Source organism: Rhinolophus hipposideros (assembly GCF_964194185.1).
Source record: "Rhinolophus hipposideros genome assembly, chromosome: 4".
In the NCBI taxonomy this organism is placed as follows: domain Eukaryota; kingdom Metazoa; phylum Chordata; class Mammalia; order Chiroptera; family Rhinolophidae; genus Rhinolophus; species Rhinolophus hipposideros.
Window position 1 is genome coordinate 49,115,375 of NC_138050.1, and position 20,136 is coordinate 49,135,510.

Sequence of the window (20,136 nt, forward strand, 5' to 3'; positions counted from 1 at the left end):
AAAAATTTATTTTCTCATATTTCTGGAGATCAGAAGTCCAAGATCAAGGACTTGGTAGCTTTGGCAGCTTTGGTTTCTCCTGCATTCTCTTGCCTTGGTTTGCAGATGGCCACCTTCTCAATGTGTCCCTCACATGGCCTTTCCTTTGTGTCATCCATAGGCTTTTAAATAGATTATCAGGTTATCATCCTAAGACTAAGAACTTGACATACATAATCCACCTTGATCTTAAACTTAGAACAGATTCCCACCACTCACTCCCATCTGGAAATCATTTCTCTTCTAAATTCAAATAACAATTTATCGGTACCTCTTATTACCCTTAGTAGCTTCTACCTTGTATTACATTCGGTTTTCCATAGAGATGATCTCCTACTCAACTGTAAGCCTTTTAAGGGTAGGGAATTCTATTTTATTTCTCTTTGCACTCCTCATGTAGCCTAATACTGTGTCAAAGCCAACAAATAAACCTTTGTAGTTTTAACAGCATTGCAATCTACTCTTAGAGCCAGAGTATGAACAGTTAAATAATAATAGAATTGGGTAATAGTACAAAAGAAAGTTACAAGGCAGCTTTTATGTGCTACAAGGCACACACAATTGAGTAGCATGGGTAATAATTACCATGAGTATTTAGAGTATGGGTAGAGGTATTGTATGGACTAGAGCTATGTGGAATGACTTTGGATGAGCTAGAACTTTGTGGAAGGATCTGGAAAGATGTGCAGGAAATGGATAGATGAAGAGGAAGGAAGTTACAAGGGCAAGGCTGAGGGGAGCAAAGGCACATTTTGGGAAGCAGTGAGTAGCCATGTTGGCCTCTGTGAGCGGCTGTAGTGGAGGATGTGAAGAGGTCAGCTGAGCGTGCTTACAGGAGGCTAGCTGTGGAGCGCGTGCAGTGCCAAGGGAAGGAGTGTGACTTGTCATGTGAACCCACCTATTGCCTTTGAGGGGGGTGATTAACAAAATAAACCCAGCAGCATGGGATCTAGATTATGTGTGTGGACCACCTGGAGGGCGGCATGCCTGTAAAGTGCATTTAAAAAGCTGCACAGATCATTCTCCAACAGCCAGTTGGAGATCAATCAGTCTGCTGACCCATCTGCTGAGAAATCCCTGATTTGTGGCCGTGTTTTAGCAGATCAGGAGAGGTGATGAGCACCTGGATAATTTAGTTGGAAATGTTACTTTTTCTCTGAGTTTAATTCATTTTCCATAATAATTTATTGGCTGCCTCCTGTGTGTATAATGGAGCCATGCATATGAGGTGCGCGCTTTGCACGTTGAGGCAGCCTGAGGTTGGCAGTGGAGGTGTCTCCTCCTGCACTGTGCTCCTCTCTTCTCAGCGTCCTGGCACAGCGGCTGGAGAAGTGGCTGCAGCTGATGCTAATGTGGCACCCCCGACAAAGGGGCACCGACCCTGGGTACGGGCCCAATGGCTGCTTCAAGGCCCTGGATGACATCTTAAACTTAAAGGTGAGCATGGAGCCATGAGGCAGCAGGTTAGGTCCCCATGGGACGCGGCAGTTCTTAGGGGAAAGAAATGCTCATTACGTAGCACGTCGTGGGCTGCCTGACCAGTGGGGAAACTGAGGTTGCTGTGAGAGTATACCTCTACCTAAGTGAGAGGATAGGACCCTGTGCTGATCGTTGGTTGTAAGGTTGTAGCTGTGGACAAACAGGAATGTTACAGACTGAAATGTATAAACCATAGCACTCGGACCCCCTTCCTCAAGCTAGGCCCTTGCTTTGAGTGGCTGGGAAATTTGAGGGTAGCAGCAGATCCAGGCAAAGAGACAGACATCTGTTTAGGGATGGGTTTTTTTCCAGTAACATCTGGGTTGTGTTGCAGCTGGTTCATATCTTGAACATGGTCACGGGTACCATTCACACCTACCCGGTGACAGAGGACGAGAGCCTGCAGAGCTTAAAGGACAGAATCCGGCAAGACACAGGAATCCCCGAGGAGGATCAGGAGCTGCTGCAAGAGGCGGGTCTGGCCTTGATCCCCGACAAACCTGCCACTCAGTGCATTTCAGACGGCAAGGTGAGCCCCGGGCTTCTTGCAGAATGCCGTTGTCCCCTGACTTTGCCTGCAAGGACGCTAATCACGCATTCAGATTTTAGCTCTCCTTTATCAATTCTGTCAGGAACACAGTGCGCACACTTACCTGTTTGTTTGGTGTTTTTCTCTAAGTTGAACTATACGATCCTTTGTATGGCCTAATGTGACACACGAATCCCTCCACACTTGGCTTGTTACTTCCAGACCACTCAGAGTGCCTTTTGTTTTGCCTTTGTTGCCAAAGCAATGCTTCATTCTTCTGAGTCAACCAAAACGATGCGTGTGTACCTTTCGCGTACAGAACTGTGCTGACAGCCGAAGCAAAGCGAGGCATGGTTCCTGCCCCCAAATAGCTAACATAGTTAACATATGAGAAACAGTCATTGGAGAGGAAAGGAAATAGCAAACGTCTAAATTATACAGTAAAGACAATCAGAGAACAAAATAGAATGTGATAAGTTGTAAGCAAGGTGTCCATTCAGATAATAAGTGTTAAAAGAACAGGAAAAGGAAGTAGAGGCCAAAGTCATTAAGAAAGACTCATGGCGGGGGTAGGAGCTGGTGGCCGTTGGTTAGAGCGTCGTGCTAATAACACCAAGGTTGCCGGTTTGATTCCCACATGGGCCACTGTGAGCTGCACCCTCCTTAAAAAAAAAAAAGAAAGAAAGACTCATGGGTGCTCAGTACTCGCAGGGTGAAGATGATGCTATTCATGAAACGTGGGAAATGATCTGCAATCTCTTCGTTATTAATTGGAAAGAGGAGGGGTTGGACCCACGAGATCTTATTTTGTTCTTGTCCCTTTGCAGTTAAATGAGGGCCGCACATTGGACATGGATCTTGTTTTTCTCTTTGACAACAGTAAAATCGCCTATGAGACTCAGATCTCCCCACAGCCCCAACCTGAAAGTGTCAGCTGTATCCGTAAGAACATCGTTGCTTTTTTTTTCTTTCCTTTTTTTAAATCACTTATGAAGCCTGGGACGAGGCAGGAGCAAGAGACGTGGACCCGGGGGTGGTCCACACCAAGGAGAGCAGCTTACTTGGTGCGGGGCAGCCTCCCAGCTGAAAAAGAGCGAAGGACGTTTTCAGTTAACTTCAACCTCATAGGTAGAACTTTAAACACAGGACAGAGAAGACTGCCTGTGAGCCACTGAACTTGAATCAGATGATTATTTTATTTATTTTTGACGTTTTATTTATAGTTTAATAATTAATACATGCACATGGTACCAAAAAAATCAAAAGGTACAAAAGGATATACATACAGCATCTTCCAGAGAAACTGCTATCAAATTCTTGGCTGTACCTTCCAGGGGTATTCTATGCATTTATAAATTATATGTGTATATAATTCTTTTTTCCCCTCAAGCAAATGGTAGCATACAATACATACTGTTCTCTACTTGCCTTTTTCATGTAGCAATATATTACTATTTTGGAGCCTTTTCCCCTGTTGGTGCATATAGAGTTGCCTGTTTTTTAAATGCCCACATAGTATTCCATTGAGTGAACGTTAGATGGACATGTTAATGCATCTCCCAGTCCTGTTCCCACACACTCACACAGAATAAACTCACACAGATCAAGGGTCCAAGGGCTTAGAGATCTCCAGGCTTGTTGCTTATTTAATCTTCTTCCAGTTATGCTGGTTGAAGCTGCATTTTTAGAAAACTTCATACGACCTTAAATATTGTGAAATTTAGAGTTTCTATTGAAAATATGTGAGCCCGTATACATGGACTGTTGCCACTTGGTTCACAAAGTGTTTCTTCAAATTAACAGCCATTTATTGACTGGTACATGCTCTTGCTGAAATGGGGTACAAAAAAATGGATGAGATAGTAGCCAGGGATAGCACCCAAAAACCTTATGTAATAGCAGAGCAGTTATATAACTTGCACGAAGGTAAAGTGGCAGTGTTGTCGCCAGGCAGGACGCGGTTCATCGTCAGGGAGTTATTCTCTGACAATTGTGTGTGTCTATGTTCCAGTCCAAGAGCCCAAGAGGAACCTGTCTTTCTTCCAGCTGAGGAAAGTGTGGGGCCAAGTCTGGCACACCATCCAAACCCTGAAGGAGGACTGTAACCGGCTGCAGCAGGGACAGCGAGCTGCCATGTATTGTGCCAGGCGGTTTGGGGCTTAATTTATTTAAAATGGCTTGGTGGCTTTTGCCACAGAGAGGTGGCAGAGGCAGGGGCCCACAAGCAACTATTAGGAGAGGCAAGAGGGAGACACTGGTTTGGATGGGCAGGAAGTGGTCCGCTGAGCTGGATGGAGAAGGCCCTTTTAGACCCAACAGGGTGAGTGAGGTCAGCCCGTGGAGCAGGAGTGTAAATGGAGGGTTGGGCTGGTTGAACCAGGGTCAGAATTTGGAACGTGGAGGAGCTCATTGCAATTTGGGTCAGCAACACTCCCCTGATTGTCATGCCAGGGACTGACTGACTCTTTCCTCAGGTTATGACTAGTTTGGGTTACTGGCCCTTTGTGTAGTACTCAGCCTAGTTCCAATTTTGGTGCAGAACCACATGCATTGCTGAGGGCCAGAAAATTGTCTATGGCTATAAGTGGCTGCTCTTATAATAATAATTATAACTGGGACCTGCCTTGGCATTTGAGGTGGTTTTGTTATTGTGCAGGAAATGGTATTTGGATCCCAGAGATGCCCCAAGGCTCTGTTTCTTGTGGTCCCTGCAGGATGAATCTTCTCCGGAATAACAGCTGCCTCTCCAAGATGAAGAACTCCATGGCTTCCATGTCTCAGCAGCTCAAGGCCAAGTTGGATTTCTTTAAGACCAGCATCCAGATTGACCTGGAGAAGTATAGTGAACAAACTGAGTTTGGGATCAGTGAGTGTACTCTTTGCAGTGCGTTTTGAGAGCTCATTCCATTCTTGTTTTCTCTTCCTGAGGTTTCTTTTGTTGTTGTTTTTTATAATTGAGTTGCTTATTTCTGTTTTGGTTTTGTGGTGTTTTTCAATTTATTTTCCCTACATTTTTTTTCCAGCATCAGATAAACTGCTGCTGGCCTGGAGGGAAATGGAACAGGCTGTGGAGCTCTGTGGGCGGGTAGGAGACTCATTTTAGGTTTATATCCTTACCAAGGGGGATGAGGCTTTGTCTTCCATTTTCCACTTTCTCTTCAGAGAGTAGGTCAGTCTTGCATGTCAGAATTCAAGTTTTTCTCACCACGCTCTTTGACTTTACCTAGGACTTTCTGGAAAGAGGTTGGGAGAATAGCCAGTAAAGGGGGCCCTACTGTGGCAGATTCAAGAGCCACACAGACGGACAGAGCTGGTCCAGATTTGACTAAGGAGCACGATGTGAAATGTCCTTCAGGGGAAGCCTAGACCTCTTCCTGTTAGAATGGGCCTTGGAAGAATGATTAGCTCTTCATCTAGTCAAAGGTTTTTGCCGAATTTTGTTGGGACGTTAAATCCATAGGGAAGAAGAGGTCTAGGCAGAGTCTTAGGACAGTGTTTATCGAATGCCACTGAAAAATGTTAACTGTTAAGGCAAGGGAAGTGAACCTCACACAGACTGAACCTTGGGCTCTGAGGCTTTTCCTGGGTGGGCTTTTTCAACATTTTCCTCGGTGAACTTGGGCAAGGACCTTCACCTCTGTGTTTTAATGTCTGTTTCTATAAATTGGTACTGAATGGATGCTTAAAGGCAGCTATTATCTAGACAATACCTTATTTAACCAGAGACGGTGAGGGCTCCACCCATCTTGGTGCTCATGTACATAATCTATGAAATAAAGGGGTCCGGGCCTTCCCGCATAGGTGGCAGTGGATGGGCAAAGTAAGACAAGGGAAAGGATATGCGGAGGGCATCTTCTGTATGCGCTGCACCATGCCAGATACTTACATAGGTTATCTCATCTAACCCCTAAAGTGGCACTATTAGAAGCCTGTTTTGTGGTGGAGGAAACTGCAGACAAAGGTTAAGTAACTTGCCCAAGGGTCACACGTCTAGAAAGTGGCAGCCCCAAGATGCAAAGCCAGGTCATTCTGACTTCAAAGTCCATATTCCTTCTAGCCAGTCAATCAGGAGTCTTTAGTGAGTTTGGAGGATTTCCCCTGAAAATCTTACATCTCAGAGTGCTGGTATTATGTCAGTTGACATTAGCACAGATTTTTCATCAGGAGAATGAAGTGAAACATCTGGTGGAAAGGATGATGGCACTGCAGACAGACATCGTGGACTTGCAGAGGAGCCCGATGGGTCGGAAGCAGGGGGGTACACTGGACGACTTGTGAGTACCAGCTGGGCAGGGAGCCACACGCTGTCCCCAACATACACACGGCCCCCACCAGAGTTGTCCATGTGTGTGTTGGGGTTCCATGTGGTTATTACGGAAGCTCTGTGAGGCCATTCTCTAGAGCATGCCCCCCGTCAGTCATCTCGGCATGGTCCAGAGATGAGCAAGGGCAAATCACCATCACTCTGAGCTTGAGTTTCCATATCTATTGAGGCGCCAGCAAGACTGACCCCCAGAGTTGGGAGGATAGTTTAGATAATGCACAGAGCAGTAGTTCGTGAACTCTAAAGGCTGTAATGCCAGGAGCTTTTCCCATGGTATCAAACGTCACTGTTCGTCCAGCCTACCCTGACCCAGGGGTGGCTCAGAGAGCAGAAAGTAGAGCAGAGAAGAAGTCTGGCAACTCCTAGAAGTTTGGACCTGGAAACTTCATTTGAATCTTTATCAGGACTTTGGCCTTGGCTCTGGGAAGGGATGAAGCGCCCAGGCAGAGCGCCCTACCTGAAAGAAATCACACAGTTGCAGGCAGCCCCTAAGTGCAGACGGGAAGGAGGCAGGCAAGCACATCAGCCTCTCAGGAGCTGTCCTCATTTGGGCTCAGCAGTGTCTTCTGATGCTGTTACTAGGATTCTCAGGACCAGGAGCCCAAACATCAGAAACCTGATTATTTGTACATTTTCTCGAATCATTTAACCCTTTATTCCCCTCAGTTTTCAAATGAAAGTCAGTTGTCTCACTCTGAAAATGGCAGCCAGTCTCACTGTGTTAAAGGGAGAAAAGGATAGCAGTTTGTGTGCACGCAGGCTTGAGTTTTCAAGGGGAAGCCATGTTCTGCATGTTTGGGTCCAGTGATGGCTCCTGGAATCACTATTGCAGAAGCTGAGTGGACAGGAATTCCGGGGACAAAGTGGAGACTCCTTTCCTTAAGATTCTCTCTCATTACACCTCAGAGATGCTTGATTTTTGATAATTAGGGTGATCCTTCCCTTGCTGTAGGTTATCACCTATAATATCTCCAGGAATAATCATTTTTGCCAGTCAAGACATTGCCAGTCATGATTCTAGAAATCAGCAATTCTACTGGCAGGAAGTAGCTTATCAGTGCTTTAAATGTGCTTATTTGGCCTCAAATCTAGACATAGCTTCTTCTTTGTATATTTCAGAGAAGAGCAAGCGAGGGAGCTTTACAGGAGACTAAGGGAAAAACCAAGAGGTAAGTGGGGTTTTATGCCTGCCTTGGGTTCCTTGTTGTCTCAGGTGTGAGGCATTGGTACTCTCTGCCAGCCACCTGGAGGAAATGTGCAACATCTTCCCTCTTTCCAGACCAACGAACTGAGGGTGACAGTCAGGAAATGGTACGGCTGCTACTTCAGGCAATCCAAGCCTTTGAGAAGAAAGTGCGAGTGATTTATACACAGCTCAGGTATAAGCCCCTACTTTTCTACTTGAGATGCAGTGTGGAGAAGCAGCGAGGCTGTGTGAGGCCATTTCCTCACTCTGCTCTGATACGGTTAAACCACCTGAAGAAAATGTATCTGCAGCCATTGAATGGATTCATAATTGCCAGGGATTATGTTCTCCTACTTTTTCCAACCCAAAAGCCACTGGAGTTTGTCTTGTTTATTTTTCACAGTAAAACTGTGGTTTGCAAGCAGAAGGCTCTGGAATTGTTGCCCAAGGTGGAAGAGGTAGTAAGTTTAATGAATGAGGACGAGAAGACTGTTGTTCGTCTTCAGGAGAAGCGACAGAAGGAACTCTGGAATCTCCTGAAGATCGCTTGTGTGAGTATACCTGTACCAGGCCCACAGCCCTCAGTCGACCAGCCTCTCTGGGCCTTTCCACCTCTGTGCCACTGTCTCTGCCCTACCAGGGAGACCACAAGCCCACTGATAGGCCACTCAGCTGCTGCTGCTCAGTCTTCACTTCTCTTCTCCATGAGTTAGAGTGAACAGGGAGGGGCAGAGCTAGGGCCTAGGCCCGTTGTTTTTATTTATGTATGTATTCATTTCCTGTGGCTACTGTAATCAATTACCACAAAGTATTCTCTCACGGTTCTGGAGACCAGAGCCTGAGGTCAAGGTGTGAGCAGGGCCAGGCTCCCTCTGAAGGCTCGAGGGAAGAACCCCGCCTAGCGTCTTCCGGCTTCCGGCGGCCCCAGGCACTGCTTGGCTTGGCAGCCTCACTCCAGCCTCAGACTCTGTCTTCACATGGCCTTCTGCCCTGTGTCTCTCTTCTGGGTGTCTCTTAAGAACTCTTGTCCTTGCATTTTGGTCCCACCTGAGTAGTCCAGGATGGTCTCATCTTGGGACCCTTAACTACGTCTGCAAAGACCGTTTTTCCAATAAGCTCGCATTCCCAGGTTCCTGGAGTTAGGAATGGACAGACGTGTTGGCGTCCTCCATTTAGCCCAATACAGTGCATGTCAGCATGATGTGATGGATCCTCATCTGTGTCCGCTGCTTGGTATCAGAACTCACACTTTCTGTGCCCACCGTCCTAATGGTGCTGCGATTTCATTGAATGTTGCTCACAAAGAAAACAAAGAAAAGAGAGCCCAGGATAGTGAAAGAAAAAAAGCCAGGCAAAAGCCATGGAAGCCAGAGCTGATGGAGAGTGGCCTCCACTGTGAAGGCTGCAGAAAAGTTAAAGAAGTTGAAAAGAGAGCTACGTAGTCATCAATAGCCTTGAAGAGCAGAGAGGAGAATGGGAAGGAAGATAGCTGCTTAAGATGGAAGCAGGATTTATGGCTGGTGTTTATGATCCTGGAGACTGGAGCATATTTGTAGGCCAAGTAGATGGAGAAAGTGTACCAGGGAATTCACAGTATCAGAGCCAAGAGGCAGTTGAGTCTCCACTCCTGAGAACGATAGAAAGGTCAGCATCACGAGCATGAGTGGAAGACTTGGCCTTGGGAAGGGGTGAGTGACATTTCCTCCTGGAAGTAAAGAGGAAAAGAGAACGGGAGAGATGACGAGACAGAGAGGATTTAAGGGAGAGGAAAGTAGAAGTATTCGTAGTATTTGTGAGCACTGACTATATGGCCAGTGTGTGATAAAAACTGGAGATACGGGAAGGAAGAGAAGCATGGCGCCTGACCCAAGGAGCTCATAATCTGGTGAGGGGCACAGGCAGGAAATGAATGAGGACAGTTTAGGGCAGGAAGTAGAGTACAGCAGCTAGAGTAGCGTGAGCTGTAGCATGAATGCAGAGGAAGAACCCCAGCTTCCACCGTAGAAGCAAGGGAACCACAGGCAGTGTTCACAGGAAGGTGCTTTTTCACCTGAAAAACGAGTAGGAGGTGGGTGGGTGGAGAGGAGGACATTCCAGGACAAAGACGTTGCTCTGTCAAAAGGCTGGAATGGGATATAATCTGGTTGGCGTGGTGTGGGGCTGGAATGAGAACCAGGGATGGGATGGAACTGGAGATAGGCAGGGGCTAGCTAGCGCACGCAGGCCACACTGTCTTTTGAAGGCATAGAGGAAACATTGCAGGATTTGTTTTTTCCTTTCACATTGAAGGAAGTTAAGCATGGCAATGGTATGATCACATGAGGGTTTTAGAAAAATCACTCTGATGGCAGCTGAAGAACAGATATGAGATTTTGGCAGACCTCACCATTGAGCGTGAGGGGCCACTCCGAGGGGGCTGGAGTTGAGTAGCCTCATCCACCATCCTCACAGGACAGGTTGGTGGGAGGGAAAGGGAGCCGGATGGTACAGGAGTGGTCTCCTGCCTCACGTGCAGACCCAGGCAGAAGGGGAGGAGGTGGATGACTGGGTCTCTCCGTGGGCGACGATCTGCAGGGAAGCAGAAGAACAAAGAACAGGACTACACTGAGTGCTTGAATGGCTGGATGAAGTTGCACCTTGACGTTCAGTGGGAGGGAGGATGTGGAGCCAGGATGGGCCCCATAGCTTGAGAGGCAAGAAGGATTCAGAGCTGCAGGCTGCAGTGAGGGTAAGGGCAGGGGTCAGTGAGCAGTAGGAGAGCTCAACAGATGAGAGTGTGATGGGGACTCAGTGAGGAGACATGGTTTGAGGTGCTGAGAAGCTTGATTGTAGGTCATGTCTGTGGGCTGCAGGTGTGAGGAGGTGCAAGTAGCTGGAGCAAGAGCCATTGGCTTAGCATCTTGGCTTTGACATGGAGTGGCTACTGCAGCCCAGGAGTCAGGATAGCTTGGTTTTCTTCTCAGCTGTCCCACAGATGGGCGATTCACAGAGTCACTGATAACCTTTTTGTGTGTTTCAGTTTCCTACTTGGAAAAGAGTAAAAAACATCTCCCTTCCAATTTCCTTGTATGAGTTCATTAAGCAATCAAACTAATGAAATACAGCCTACAAATACAGGCAATTCAAATCTCTTACATTTAGAATCTTTTATCAAAAAGTACACCTATAAATAAACATTTTTTATACTAAAATGCAAACTATCAGCTGTTGTCACGGATAGAGATGTTGACTGATACTCTAGGAATAGCATGTGTCTTGTGGCCAATTGGCTCATAAGAAAATATCATAGTATGTGAAGGCAAAATTTGATTATCCCTTTGCTCCAAAATTTTGTTGACTCTTTTTTTTTTTGGTTGTGTCCTTTAGAGCAAGGTCCGTGGTCCTGTCAGTGGAAGCCCAGATAGCATGAATGCTTCTCGCCTTAGTCACTCTGGTCAGCTGATGTCTCAGCCTCCCAATGCCCCCAACAGCTTACCTGAGTCAGGCAACAAAAGGTATGTCATCGTTAATAACGCCAAGTGTAATATTCAAGGGCACATCCGTAGGTCATGGATGGAAATGCATGTTTATCATTGATAGACCGTTTCATCTGTCTAATGGTTTTGTGTATGTTTTGCTTGGTGTTTGTTACATATGCTAGGCACTGCAGGGACGAATGTCTCATACCGTGTTTCCCAGAAAATAAGAGCTAGCAGGACCATCAGCTCTACTGCATCTTTTGGAGCAAAAATTAATATAAGACCTGGTATTATATTATATTATATTATATTATATTATATTATATTATATTATATTATATTATATTATATTATATTACATGCAGTCTTACGTTAAAATAAGACCAAGTCTTGTATTAATTTTTGCTCCAAAGGACGCATTAGAGCTGATGGTCTGGCTAGGTCTTATTTTCAGGGAAACACGGTCGTCCCTTGTAACTTGGTAACTAAAGTTTCCCTGTCTGAAGGTTGGATTACTAATTGTTCAATGAGAATATTGAAAGTGCTAGTCAGTCACATGCTGTCGTGTAGTCCAGCCATCATTATCTGTTCTTCAAAAGCAGACTCCCCGCAGGGAGGGCCCTGTTCATCCTACCTGAGCTCTGGCCTCCTCCCTCTCACCCCACCACTCCTTGGCGTTACCAAGTTACTGTTTTCCTCCTGTTGACTCTCTTCACCTCCCACTCATCCCTTCCTTTCCCCTCCTGTCAGTCGGACGACTGCCATCGATGTAGTGAACAGAACACTTCAGCCCTTTCTGGCAAGGCTTTTTGCCTCCCTGCTTCCTATCTATATTGCCTCCACCCCCTCACTGGTACAATTAGTCGTCACGTAATGCCATTGGAAGGTATATCTTGGTCAGAAACTAGCAAGGGCTCCCCACTGCCTGGAGGATCCAGCCTGAGCCTTTGCAGGCCTCACGGCCGCCTCACAGCAGCTCTCCGGGTGGATCCACTGGCCCCAGACAAAGTCCTTGCTCTGGCCCAGCTTATCTTCAAGTAGAGTCCAAGCAGCAACATCAGCAGCATCTTGTTAGAAATGCAGATTCTGAATTAAGGTCCGGGGCGGGGCACAGTGGTCCATGTTTGACGAGTCCCAGCTGATTCTGATGCGTACTTAAGCTTGAGAACCAGGCGTCTGGTCGACACCCTGCCTCCCCACCCCCAGCGGTCCTCCCATCTGGAGGGCACATCTGCTTCTCACCTCTTCCAAAGCCCTGAGTGCACATGCACACGGGGACTGCTGTCTTCTTGACCACCTGTGGGGTTTTTTTTTTTTTGCTTCTAATTCAGTCCCATTCCCATTTAGTCAGCACTATCTATGTGTCAGGCCCTAGGCACTGGAGGTGGTTAAAATCAGTTCCTGTAGGCATATCTATAAACATAGAAAATAGATTAATGATTGCCTAGGACAGGTGGGGAGAGGGGATGGACAGTGGCTGACAATGGGTGGAAGATTTCTTTTTGGGTGATGAAAATGTCCTAAGACTAGATTATTGTGATACTTGCACAACTCTGTAAATACACTGAAACAATCAAATTGTACACTTTAAATGGGTGAAATTTATGGTATATAAATTTATCTCAATAAAGTTGTTTTTAAAAGTACTGTTCCTGTGCTTGGGGAGTTCATAGCTTATGCTGTTTTGGTACTTAATCATATGTGGCCTTAGGTTCTTAATTCTCTCCGCAACCTACAGTGAGTTCCTTGAGGATAGGAAACAGGTCTTGTGCCTCTTACATTGCCCTCTGGAGCTCGCATTGAGCCTTTAACCTAGTTAGTAGCCCCATAGATGAGGCTAAGCAAAAAAGTGCCCCTGTGTTCCTTCTATCAGAGTATTGCCCTTTGCAAGGTGAGAGGAGTTCCAGGGCACTGTCTTCCTGGATTTGTCATACTCCCTCCAAGGATATCCTCAGAGCTCTAGAAAAATCATCCTGGGAGCACAGGTTGCAGATTGTCTCTCCACATCAGAGAGCTGAGGTTAGAAAAGGACAGATGGCTTATTGTACTCTCCTCTCTCTCACCATGGCCCGTTCTTGATAAGGCACTGCATTTCTTATCAAAGAAATGAGAGAGCGCACAGATTAATGAAATCCAGTTTCCAGAACTTGCTTTTCTGCAGATCTCAGGGAACCGTGGAAATCTGGTGAAATTGCTTGGTTTATATATATTTTTCCATTTCAAAAATTTAAAAATGGGTGATTTGGGAGATATCTTTAGATTTTGGTAGTTTGGAGAGAATTAATAAATTCAGCTATCTAGTTAAGTCTGAAAGAGCTCTTTCACTTCTAACTTTTTATTAAGCAGACATCTGTTTGTGTTTTCACATTGTGACCAGTAATATTTACGGATGGATTTGGGCTTCTGAAAAGTGCTTAACTAGATGAATGAAGTCACTAGTCAATGACATGGTGTTTTAAGACAAGAACCAAAATAATTAGTATTCAATTTTTAAAATCTTGCAAAAGCTTGTTAGGAAGTTTTTAAACAGTAGTATTAATCTCTTAATAAATAATACCACTTTCTAATAATTCGATAATTTTCTTTAGTGAAGAACTGATGGCTGAAGCACATACTCTCTGGAGCCAGCTAGAAAGTGCAATGCAAGACACCATGAAAGAACAGGACCAGAGTTTACAGGTAATAGCCTGTGTGAACCCCAGCTATCCCATGTCCTTTCTATAGCAGATGAGAAAAAGAAAATGGAAAGGCAATCTAGTGTTTCCTTGTTCTCAGTATGCACAGGGTTTTCTAGTACAGCTAGAAATAACGTGGGGGTTAGGGGCACCGACCCCCTGCATAGTCGAAAATCCATGTCTAACTTTTGACTCCCCCCAAATTTAACTAGTAATAGCCTATTGTTGACCAGAAGCCTTACTGATAACATAAATAGTCGATTAACACATTTTGTATGTTATAGGTATTATATGCTGTATTCTTACAATAAAGTAAGCCAGAGAAAAGAAAATGTTATTAAGAAAATCATAAGGAAGAGAAAATACATTTACTATGTTTATTGAAAACACATTTAAGTGGACCTGCGCGTTTTTCACGGGTCACCTGTACATATTTATTATTATGCACTATAATAAGAACGCTATCGATTACTGAATGGGTACAAGCACTTTATGTGTATTATCTCATTTAATCCTTACAACACTTGGTCCTTATGAAGAAGGTAACGTTATTCCGAGGCCTTCCCTTGCACCCCTGCAACCTTTTTACCACTGCTGAGCATTTGTGTGTGGGTGGAGGGGTTGCTGAACTGGACTTCAGGGATAAAGCAAGAACATGTCATGGCCCCGCTTCTTACAGACTCAGAGCTTAGTAGTAGGTAGAAGTAGTTTTAGGGAAGCTAACATGAAGAAAAACTAGTCAAGATAGTACATTAACACAAAGCTAACATTGCTGCGAGGATCCTAAGTCATTCCCTCAGATCTTTAACCTTTTCCTGCCAATGCAATCAATCACCTGCTAGCCTCCCCCTAACTTCTCAGTTTTCGGAAGAATCAGAAGGGATACCACTAATTGTAATGACCTTTTATTTATTCAAGTGTTGTTCTCCAACACTTGGGCCTTTCTGTGTCTTTTATTGCTGCTCTTCTTCCTCCTGGCACTGTATATTTTATCCTTTCACTGCTAATTTGCATTTCTGCCAGTGGAAAAGGAAGTCTTATCAGGCCATTTCATCTGGTGAGGTTAGAATTCAATAGCTGAGATTTGCTCTTGGTACCCCCTACCCACAGTGAGCATAAATAAATAAATGCTGTGAGCACAAGTAATACTAAAATTGCCTTTCCAGTTTCTATAGTCACAGAATCTCAGGGATTCCAAGCCAGTCCAAAGAAAAAATCCTGTACAGCAACAGAATATGTCACTTTAGCTCAAGGGTACCCTGCAATAACAAGACTTATTAAGGAGAGGATTTAAATTTCCTTCTAAATTGTGCTGGTTGCCTCAGGTTATTTAAAAACAACCTGAGGTGTATTGGTGGCCACTGTATTTTTAACCTGCCTGTTGACTTTCAGTCTGTAGACTGGAGCTGGTTACAGACGGAGGAAGAAGAGCAGAATAGCCTGGAGCAGGCCTCGTGACTGTGTGGGTGGCCTGGACCTGTTGGGGCTCCTGGCCTGATGCTCTCGCACTGTGGCCCCTGCTGTAATGATGTCTCAGCGATCTTTGGCACCCAGGTGGAGATCTTCTCACTTCCCCAGTGGTTGTGACATTCACTGTGGACCAAGGGTGTGGCCCTCCGTTGGCACTGCCAACAACTTGTCTGCACACTGGAAGCCCTTCATCACAGAGGCTCAGCAAATGCTGATGCCAGGCACGTGCGTGTACGGAGACCAAGCCACGGCAGCTACTTTTCTCTGCTCTGAAAAAAGTGCATAAAGTACAGTTGTCTCACAGACCACTGGGCAAATGTCTACCATGGATCTTCCAGGACAAAGTACAACGTGCACTCACTGCCAGCCTGTCCTCTCCCGACCCCTCCTCTTCTCCAGAGACCCTGATCCACCTGCCCTCACAGCTAGTGTTTCACCGGATTTGGCTTTTCTCAAACAGACTTTTAAATCTGGCCTTGGCATGGCCCCATCCTTTCTCGTCCTCTTTTTATTTTACTGCTGCTAAAAATTTCCTTTTACCTACACTTTGGTGGTTGTCCTCCCTTCGGCAAAGTTGTAGGTAAATGTTAAGTTCCGCCTGTCTGTAGTCCTTTCAGCCACAGAATGACTCATTAGAACCAGAATGAAAGAGCAACTCCCTTCCTTTGGATCCCAAAGGTTACCTGGGAGTGAGTTGCCAAGGAGACGAAAAGGTTATCTGTCTACCACTAGCCTGCTGACCACAATGCCAACCTCCTGTCCTTGCTCAGACATATCTGTGTGTGGTTGTCGTGAGACGGGGAGTCCCTGCCTCTCATGGCATCTAGCAGTATTATTAAATTGACTTATTTTAAAAATAGTTTCTATATCTCGTAACATGACTCAAACACTTATACAAGATTCCACAATCCATTTTTATAATACCTATGGTTAGGACTCATGAACTCAAAATCCAACCTAATGGGGAATTTTATAAACTGGAATAGTGCCTGGATGAAACAGTGCCATAGCACTAGCACTGCTTTGACATACAGAATTTCACTTTTATATACAATACAGCAGGAAAGCAAAACAAGGTCAGGTGATCACAAATAGGTATGTTTGGTTGGAGAAGAAAGTTGGAATAGAGGAGTTTCACAATGTAGCTTCCATGGAATTAGTGCAGAGGGTTTCATGGGTAAGTAAGTTTCGGAAATGCTTCATGGTCTAATTACCTCTTGGAGATCTACCTTGTACACTGGTACATAAAAGTATAGCTGGTCCTCAAATAACATTGTTTTGTTCAACGTCATTTCGCTACAGTGTTGATGAGATGCCCTAGGAACTTAACTTTTGTTTATATCAGTGAGCCTGCGGTAAAATTAGTGTTGTTATTGTTGTTTTGCTTTAAATCGCAGAACCTGTTGACCACATCTTGTTAGTATCATAATTTGTTAAAATGGTGACCAATCTTTGGTGACCAACTTCCCAGAACTTTCCTGGATTTAGCCCTTAAAGTTCTGTATCCCAGTAAAGCTCTCAGTCACTCACTGCCAATCCAGGATGATTAGCCATCTTACATTATGATGTGTCCATATTCTGTGTAATTTGAAGTATTTGACACTTCAGCAAAGTTGTAGTTGAGGATATTCATTCAACAAGTACTTTTTGAGCAACTCTAGGTGACAAAAATGAACTCCCTACTGTCGTGAGCTTATAGTTCACATAGGTGGGAGAAGAGTAGAGCAGAGAGTAGATAATAGGCAGATTATTTCAAATTGTAAGTTTCAAATAGCTTTAATGCTATGAAAAAAATAAAACACAGTAATGGATAGAGAGTGCCTTAGTGTTGTTCGGGAATGTGACAAGGATATGACTACTGGGCTAAGATTTGAATGATGAGAAGAAGGCAGCCAAGCAAAGGCATGAGCAGTAAGAGACCTAAGGCAGGTACACGTGTGTACTAAATAATGATGTGTGTGTACTAAACAAAGGGAAAAGTGGCAAGAAAGGAAGGCGAGTTGATAGTGGATAGATCACGTTAGGTCTTGTAGGCCATGGAAAAGAGTGTAGATTTTATTCTAAGTGCAACGAGAAGGTAATTAAGCAAATGAAAGACATATTCTGACACACATTTTTTTTTAAATCACTCTTGTCCCATTTGGAGAATAGCCTGTAGGGAACAAGAGCAGAAGCAGGAAGCCCACTGAGGAGGCTGTGGCAGTAACGGGAGCGAGATCATGGTAGATTGGACTAGGGTAGAGATGGTGAGAGGTAATCCAGTTCAAATATGTATTCCGGAGACAGATCAGACAAGACTTGTTAACAGATTGGATGAGTGGTGTGACTCCTAGGGTTTTGGCCTGATGGCAAGGTAGATTAAAGCGTCATTAACTGGGATGGGGAAAAGTTAAGGAGAAGCTAGTGGAGCAAGAATCAAGAGTTCTGTAGGACATTTTACCTTTGAGATGCTTATTATGGACTAGAGATATCCATTAGGCAGTTTCATACATGGGACTAGAGCTTAAGGGGTATCAGGACTAGAAATACAAATTTAGGAGCTTTCAAGCATTTACAAAGATGGAACTGGACGAGATGGAAAAGTTGACCAGAAGATCAAGGCCTGAGGGACGTTCCTATAGTGGTTGGAGGTTGGAGAGTGGAGGAGGAGCTGGAAACCAATACACAAAACAAAAAACAAAATAGCACAAAACAAGGCAGCATACTTGAGAAGTTTGTGGCTAGTAAGGAAGAAGGGAAATGCAGAGCATGTGCTATCTTAGAAGCCAATTAAAAACAAATTATTTCAATAAGAGAGTGATTAAAGGGATTACTTGTTGGTCCAAGAAGGTGAGGAAAGAGAATTGATGATTTTCCTTGGATTTTTCTGGCACTACTTTTTTTAAATTGACATAAAACTCATGTAAAAAGTGATCCCACAATTCCCTAAAGTAACTTTCATCATTTAGAGGCGAATAATAACTTTTTTATTTAATGAGAGATTCTTCAGAACAAAATAATATGAATACAGCCAGGACTAGAGATTGGATAGGAAAAAGGGAGAACAGAAAAAAACTAAGATGACTCATATATCTAAATGAAGGTGGAAATCAAGGAGTTAAGAAGCGGCAGAATAAAATTAAAAGGCAAGGGATAAGGGGAAAATACAAATATTTACAAAAATATACAATGTACTAAAAGGGTTAGTAGTAACATTTAAAAATCAAATAACAGACAACTACTCCATTAGAAAAATGAACAAAGTATATAAATAGGAAATTCCCAAAAGAAATACAAATGTCCAGTAAACATAACTTAAGATGTACACTGATATTGTAAAAAAAAACCAAGTACAGCCTAATCAAAGAAACTAATTATAGCTACAGCATTCCATAATTGAAAAATAATGGGAATTTAAAAAGAACTGCATTAGATTCCAAAATATTAAGCTGAATGGTTAGATGATCACTGATTTTAACTTTCTCCTTTTATACATTTTCCAGATTTTTCTATAGCAACCATGTATCATTATGTAATAAGACCATGTAATAAGCTTTTAATTTTATTTACACACAAAGCAATTGCCTGGAATTGGCAGCTTAGTATGAACCCCAGGAGTTACTCTTGTAAAATAAAATATTGCTGATGTCACATTTTCATTTCTCAAGCAGAACTGTAAATTTCTTAGATATAGGTCATCATGTTGTAATGACAATTTCATTGCTCATTATCTAGGTTAAGCACTTCTCCCTCCCTAGTGGTTTTTTTTTCACGTTGGCTCATACCACAAAAGGCAAGGGAATAAAAAATAAAATATATTTCGACATTGGATGGCATATCTGCTAAAAAGTTTTGTATGGGAGGCTTTCCTACTGGCATATTTCATCCAAGACTCCTGCTGCACCCAGTACAGGAGAATGCCATTGTAGCAGCGTTCTATATTCATTACAGTGGACTGCACTATATATATATATATATATATATATATATATATATATATATATATATATATATATATACACATTTTAAGAAAGGAAATAAACTTAAAATTGTAATACTCAATATACACTGACAACAAAAGATGAATACAAGTCACGTGCATACATTTTTTTGCACCCCAGTATTCTTACTGAAAGTTTTGACAGTAAGTATGAAAGGCAGGTGTTGCCTGATATCACATAGAAAATACATCATGCATTAATAACTATTTTTCTGCATATGTAATATGTACACAGAGCAGCCCTCATTATTCTATCTCCCACCCTACCACCTCGTATAACCCACCATCTGAAGTTTTGATTTTAGAGTCAAATCGGACTTCTGTTTGTCCCGTGGTACGGGGAGGATTTCAGAGAAACGTTCTGGGAAAATATATGTCTTAGGGTAAGAATCCAGATCTTCCCAAAGGAACCCCATTGGGATGTAATTCTGAGGTGTCCACCTTCCTCCTGCCAAATCCAAGTTTCGCGTCCCCTCCAGCCTCTCGGCCCCCTTGGCTCACAAGCCGCAGTAGCGCCGCCCTCGCCCCGCCCCTTGCACCGGCCCTAGCTCGACGTCACCACGCGCGCCGCGCGCCGCGCCTCCTGTCAGAGGCAGCCATTGTTCACCGGGCTGCACTGGCTGTGCCGGGGCTGGGCTGGTCCTGCCCCGCTCTCCAAGCTCCTGCCCTCTTAAAGCTGGGCGAGGGGACCCGTTCCTGGCTCAGAGCACTCTGAGGTTCTCGGGTGCAGGCCACCATGAGCAAACGGAAGGCGCCGCAGGAGACTCTCAACGGGGGAATCACCGACATGCTCACAGGTTAGCCCCGAGCCGGGGCCGCTGGCTTTCTTCTTTCCTCCCACCCCATTGCCTTCCCTACCTTTTCTCCCGTCCCGACAGTCCAGTGAAGGGGATCGGCCCCTCGCAGCACGTAGTCTTCCGTGCGGATTTTCTTTCCGACCCCGTTGCCGGTGGCTGATTGCTAGTACTGCTGGGGACTCTTGTGTCACCGCTTGGGC

The 20,136-nt window shown here is 44.4% G+C and overlaps 2 protein-coding genes across 6 annotated transcripts in view; both read left to right on the plus strand.

The window, feature by feature from the left end:
• Window positions 1-18,982, plus strand: part of IKBKB (inhibitor of nuclear factor kappa B kinase subunit beta) — a 51,164-nt gene extending 32,182 nt beyond the window's left edge. Inside the window, exons 10-22 of one of the 4 annotated variants that reach the window (XM_081046993.1) lie at window positions 1,347-1,476; window positions 1,853-2,047; window positions 2,875-2,989; window positions 4,059-4,182; window positions 4,762-4,931; window positions 5,071-5,132; window positions 6,200-6,321; window positions 7,491-7,540; window positions 7,651-7,750; window positions 7,961-8,108; window positions 10,924-11,051; window positions 13,604-13,694; window positions 15,083-18,982. In XM_081046993.1, coding sequence (XP_080903119.1) covers window positions 1,347-1,476; window positions 1,853-2,047; window positions 2,875-2,989; window positions 4,059-4,182; window positions 4,762-4,931; window positions 5,071-5,132; window positions 6,200-6,321; window positions 7,491-7,540; window positions 7,651-7,750; window positions 7,961-8,108; window positions 10,924-11,051; window positions 13,604-13,694; window positions 15,083-15,148 — 1,501 coding nt within the window. In that variant the 3' untranslated portion in view covers window positions 15,149-18,982. The remainder of the gene's footprint in view (window positions 1-1,346; window positions 1,477-1,852; window positions 2,048-2,874; window positions 2,990-4,058; window positions 4,183-4,761; window positions 4,932-5,070; window positions 5,133-6,199; window positions 6,322-7,490; window positions 7,541-7,650; window positions 7,751-7,960; window positions 8,109-10,923; window positions 11,052-13,603; window positions 13,695-15,082) is intronic. The other 3 variants (XM_081046994.1, XM_081046995.1, XM_081046996.1) reach the window with 3 other exon arrangements.
• A 717-nt stretch (window positions 18,983-19,699) lies between these two features.
• The window catches only part of POLB (DNA polymerase beta), a 29,435-nt gene continuing 28,998 nt past the window's right edge, over window positions 19,700-20,136 (plus strand). For both annotated transcript variants that reach the window (XR_013993251.1, XM_081046997.1), the window contains exon 1: window positions 19,700-19,936. Coding sequence is in view for 1 of the 2 variants with exons in the window: in XM_081046997.1 (XP_080903123.1) it covers window positions 19,876-19,936 (61 nt within the window). In the remaining variant the exon portion in view is untranslated. The remainder of the gene's footprint in view (window positions 19,937-20,136) is intronic.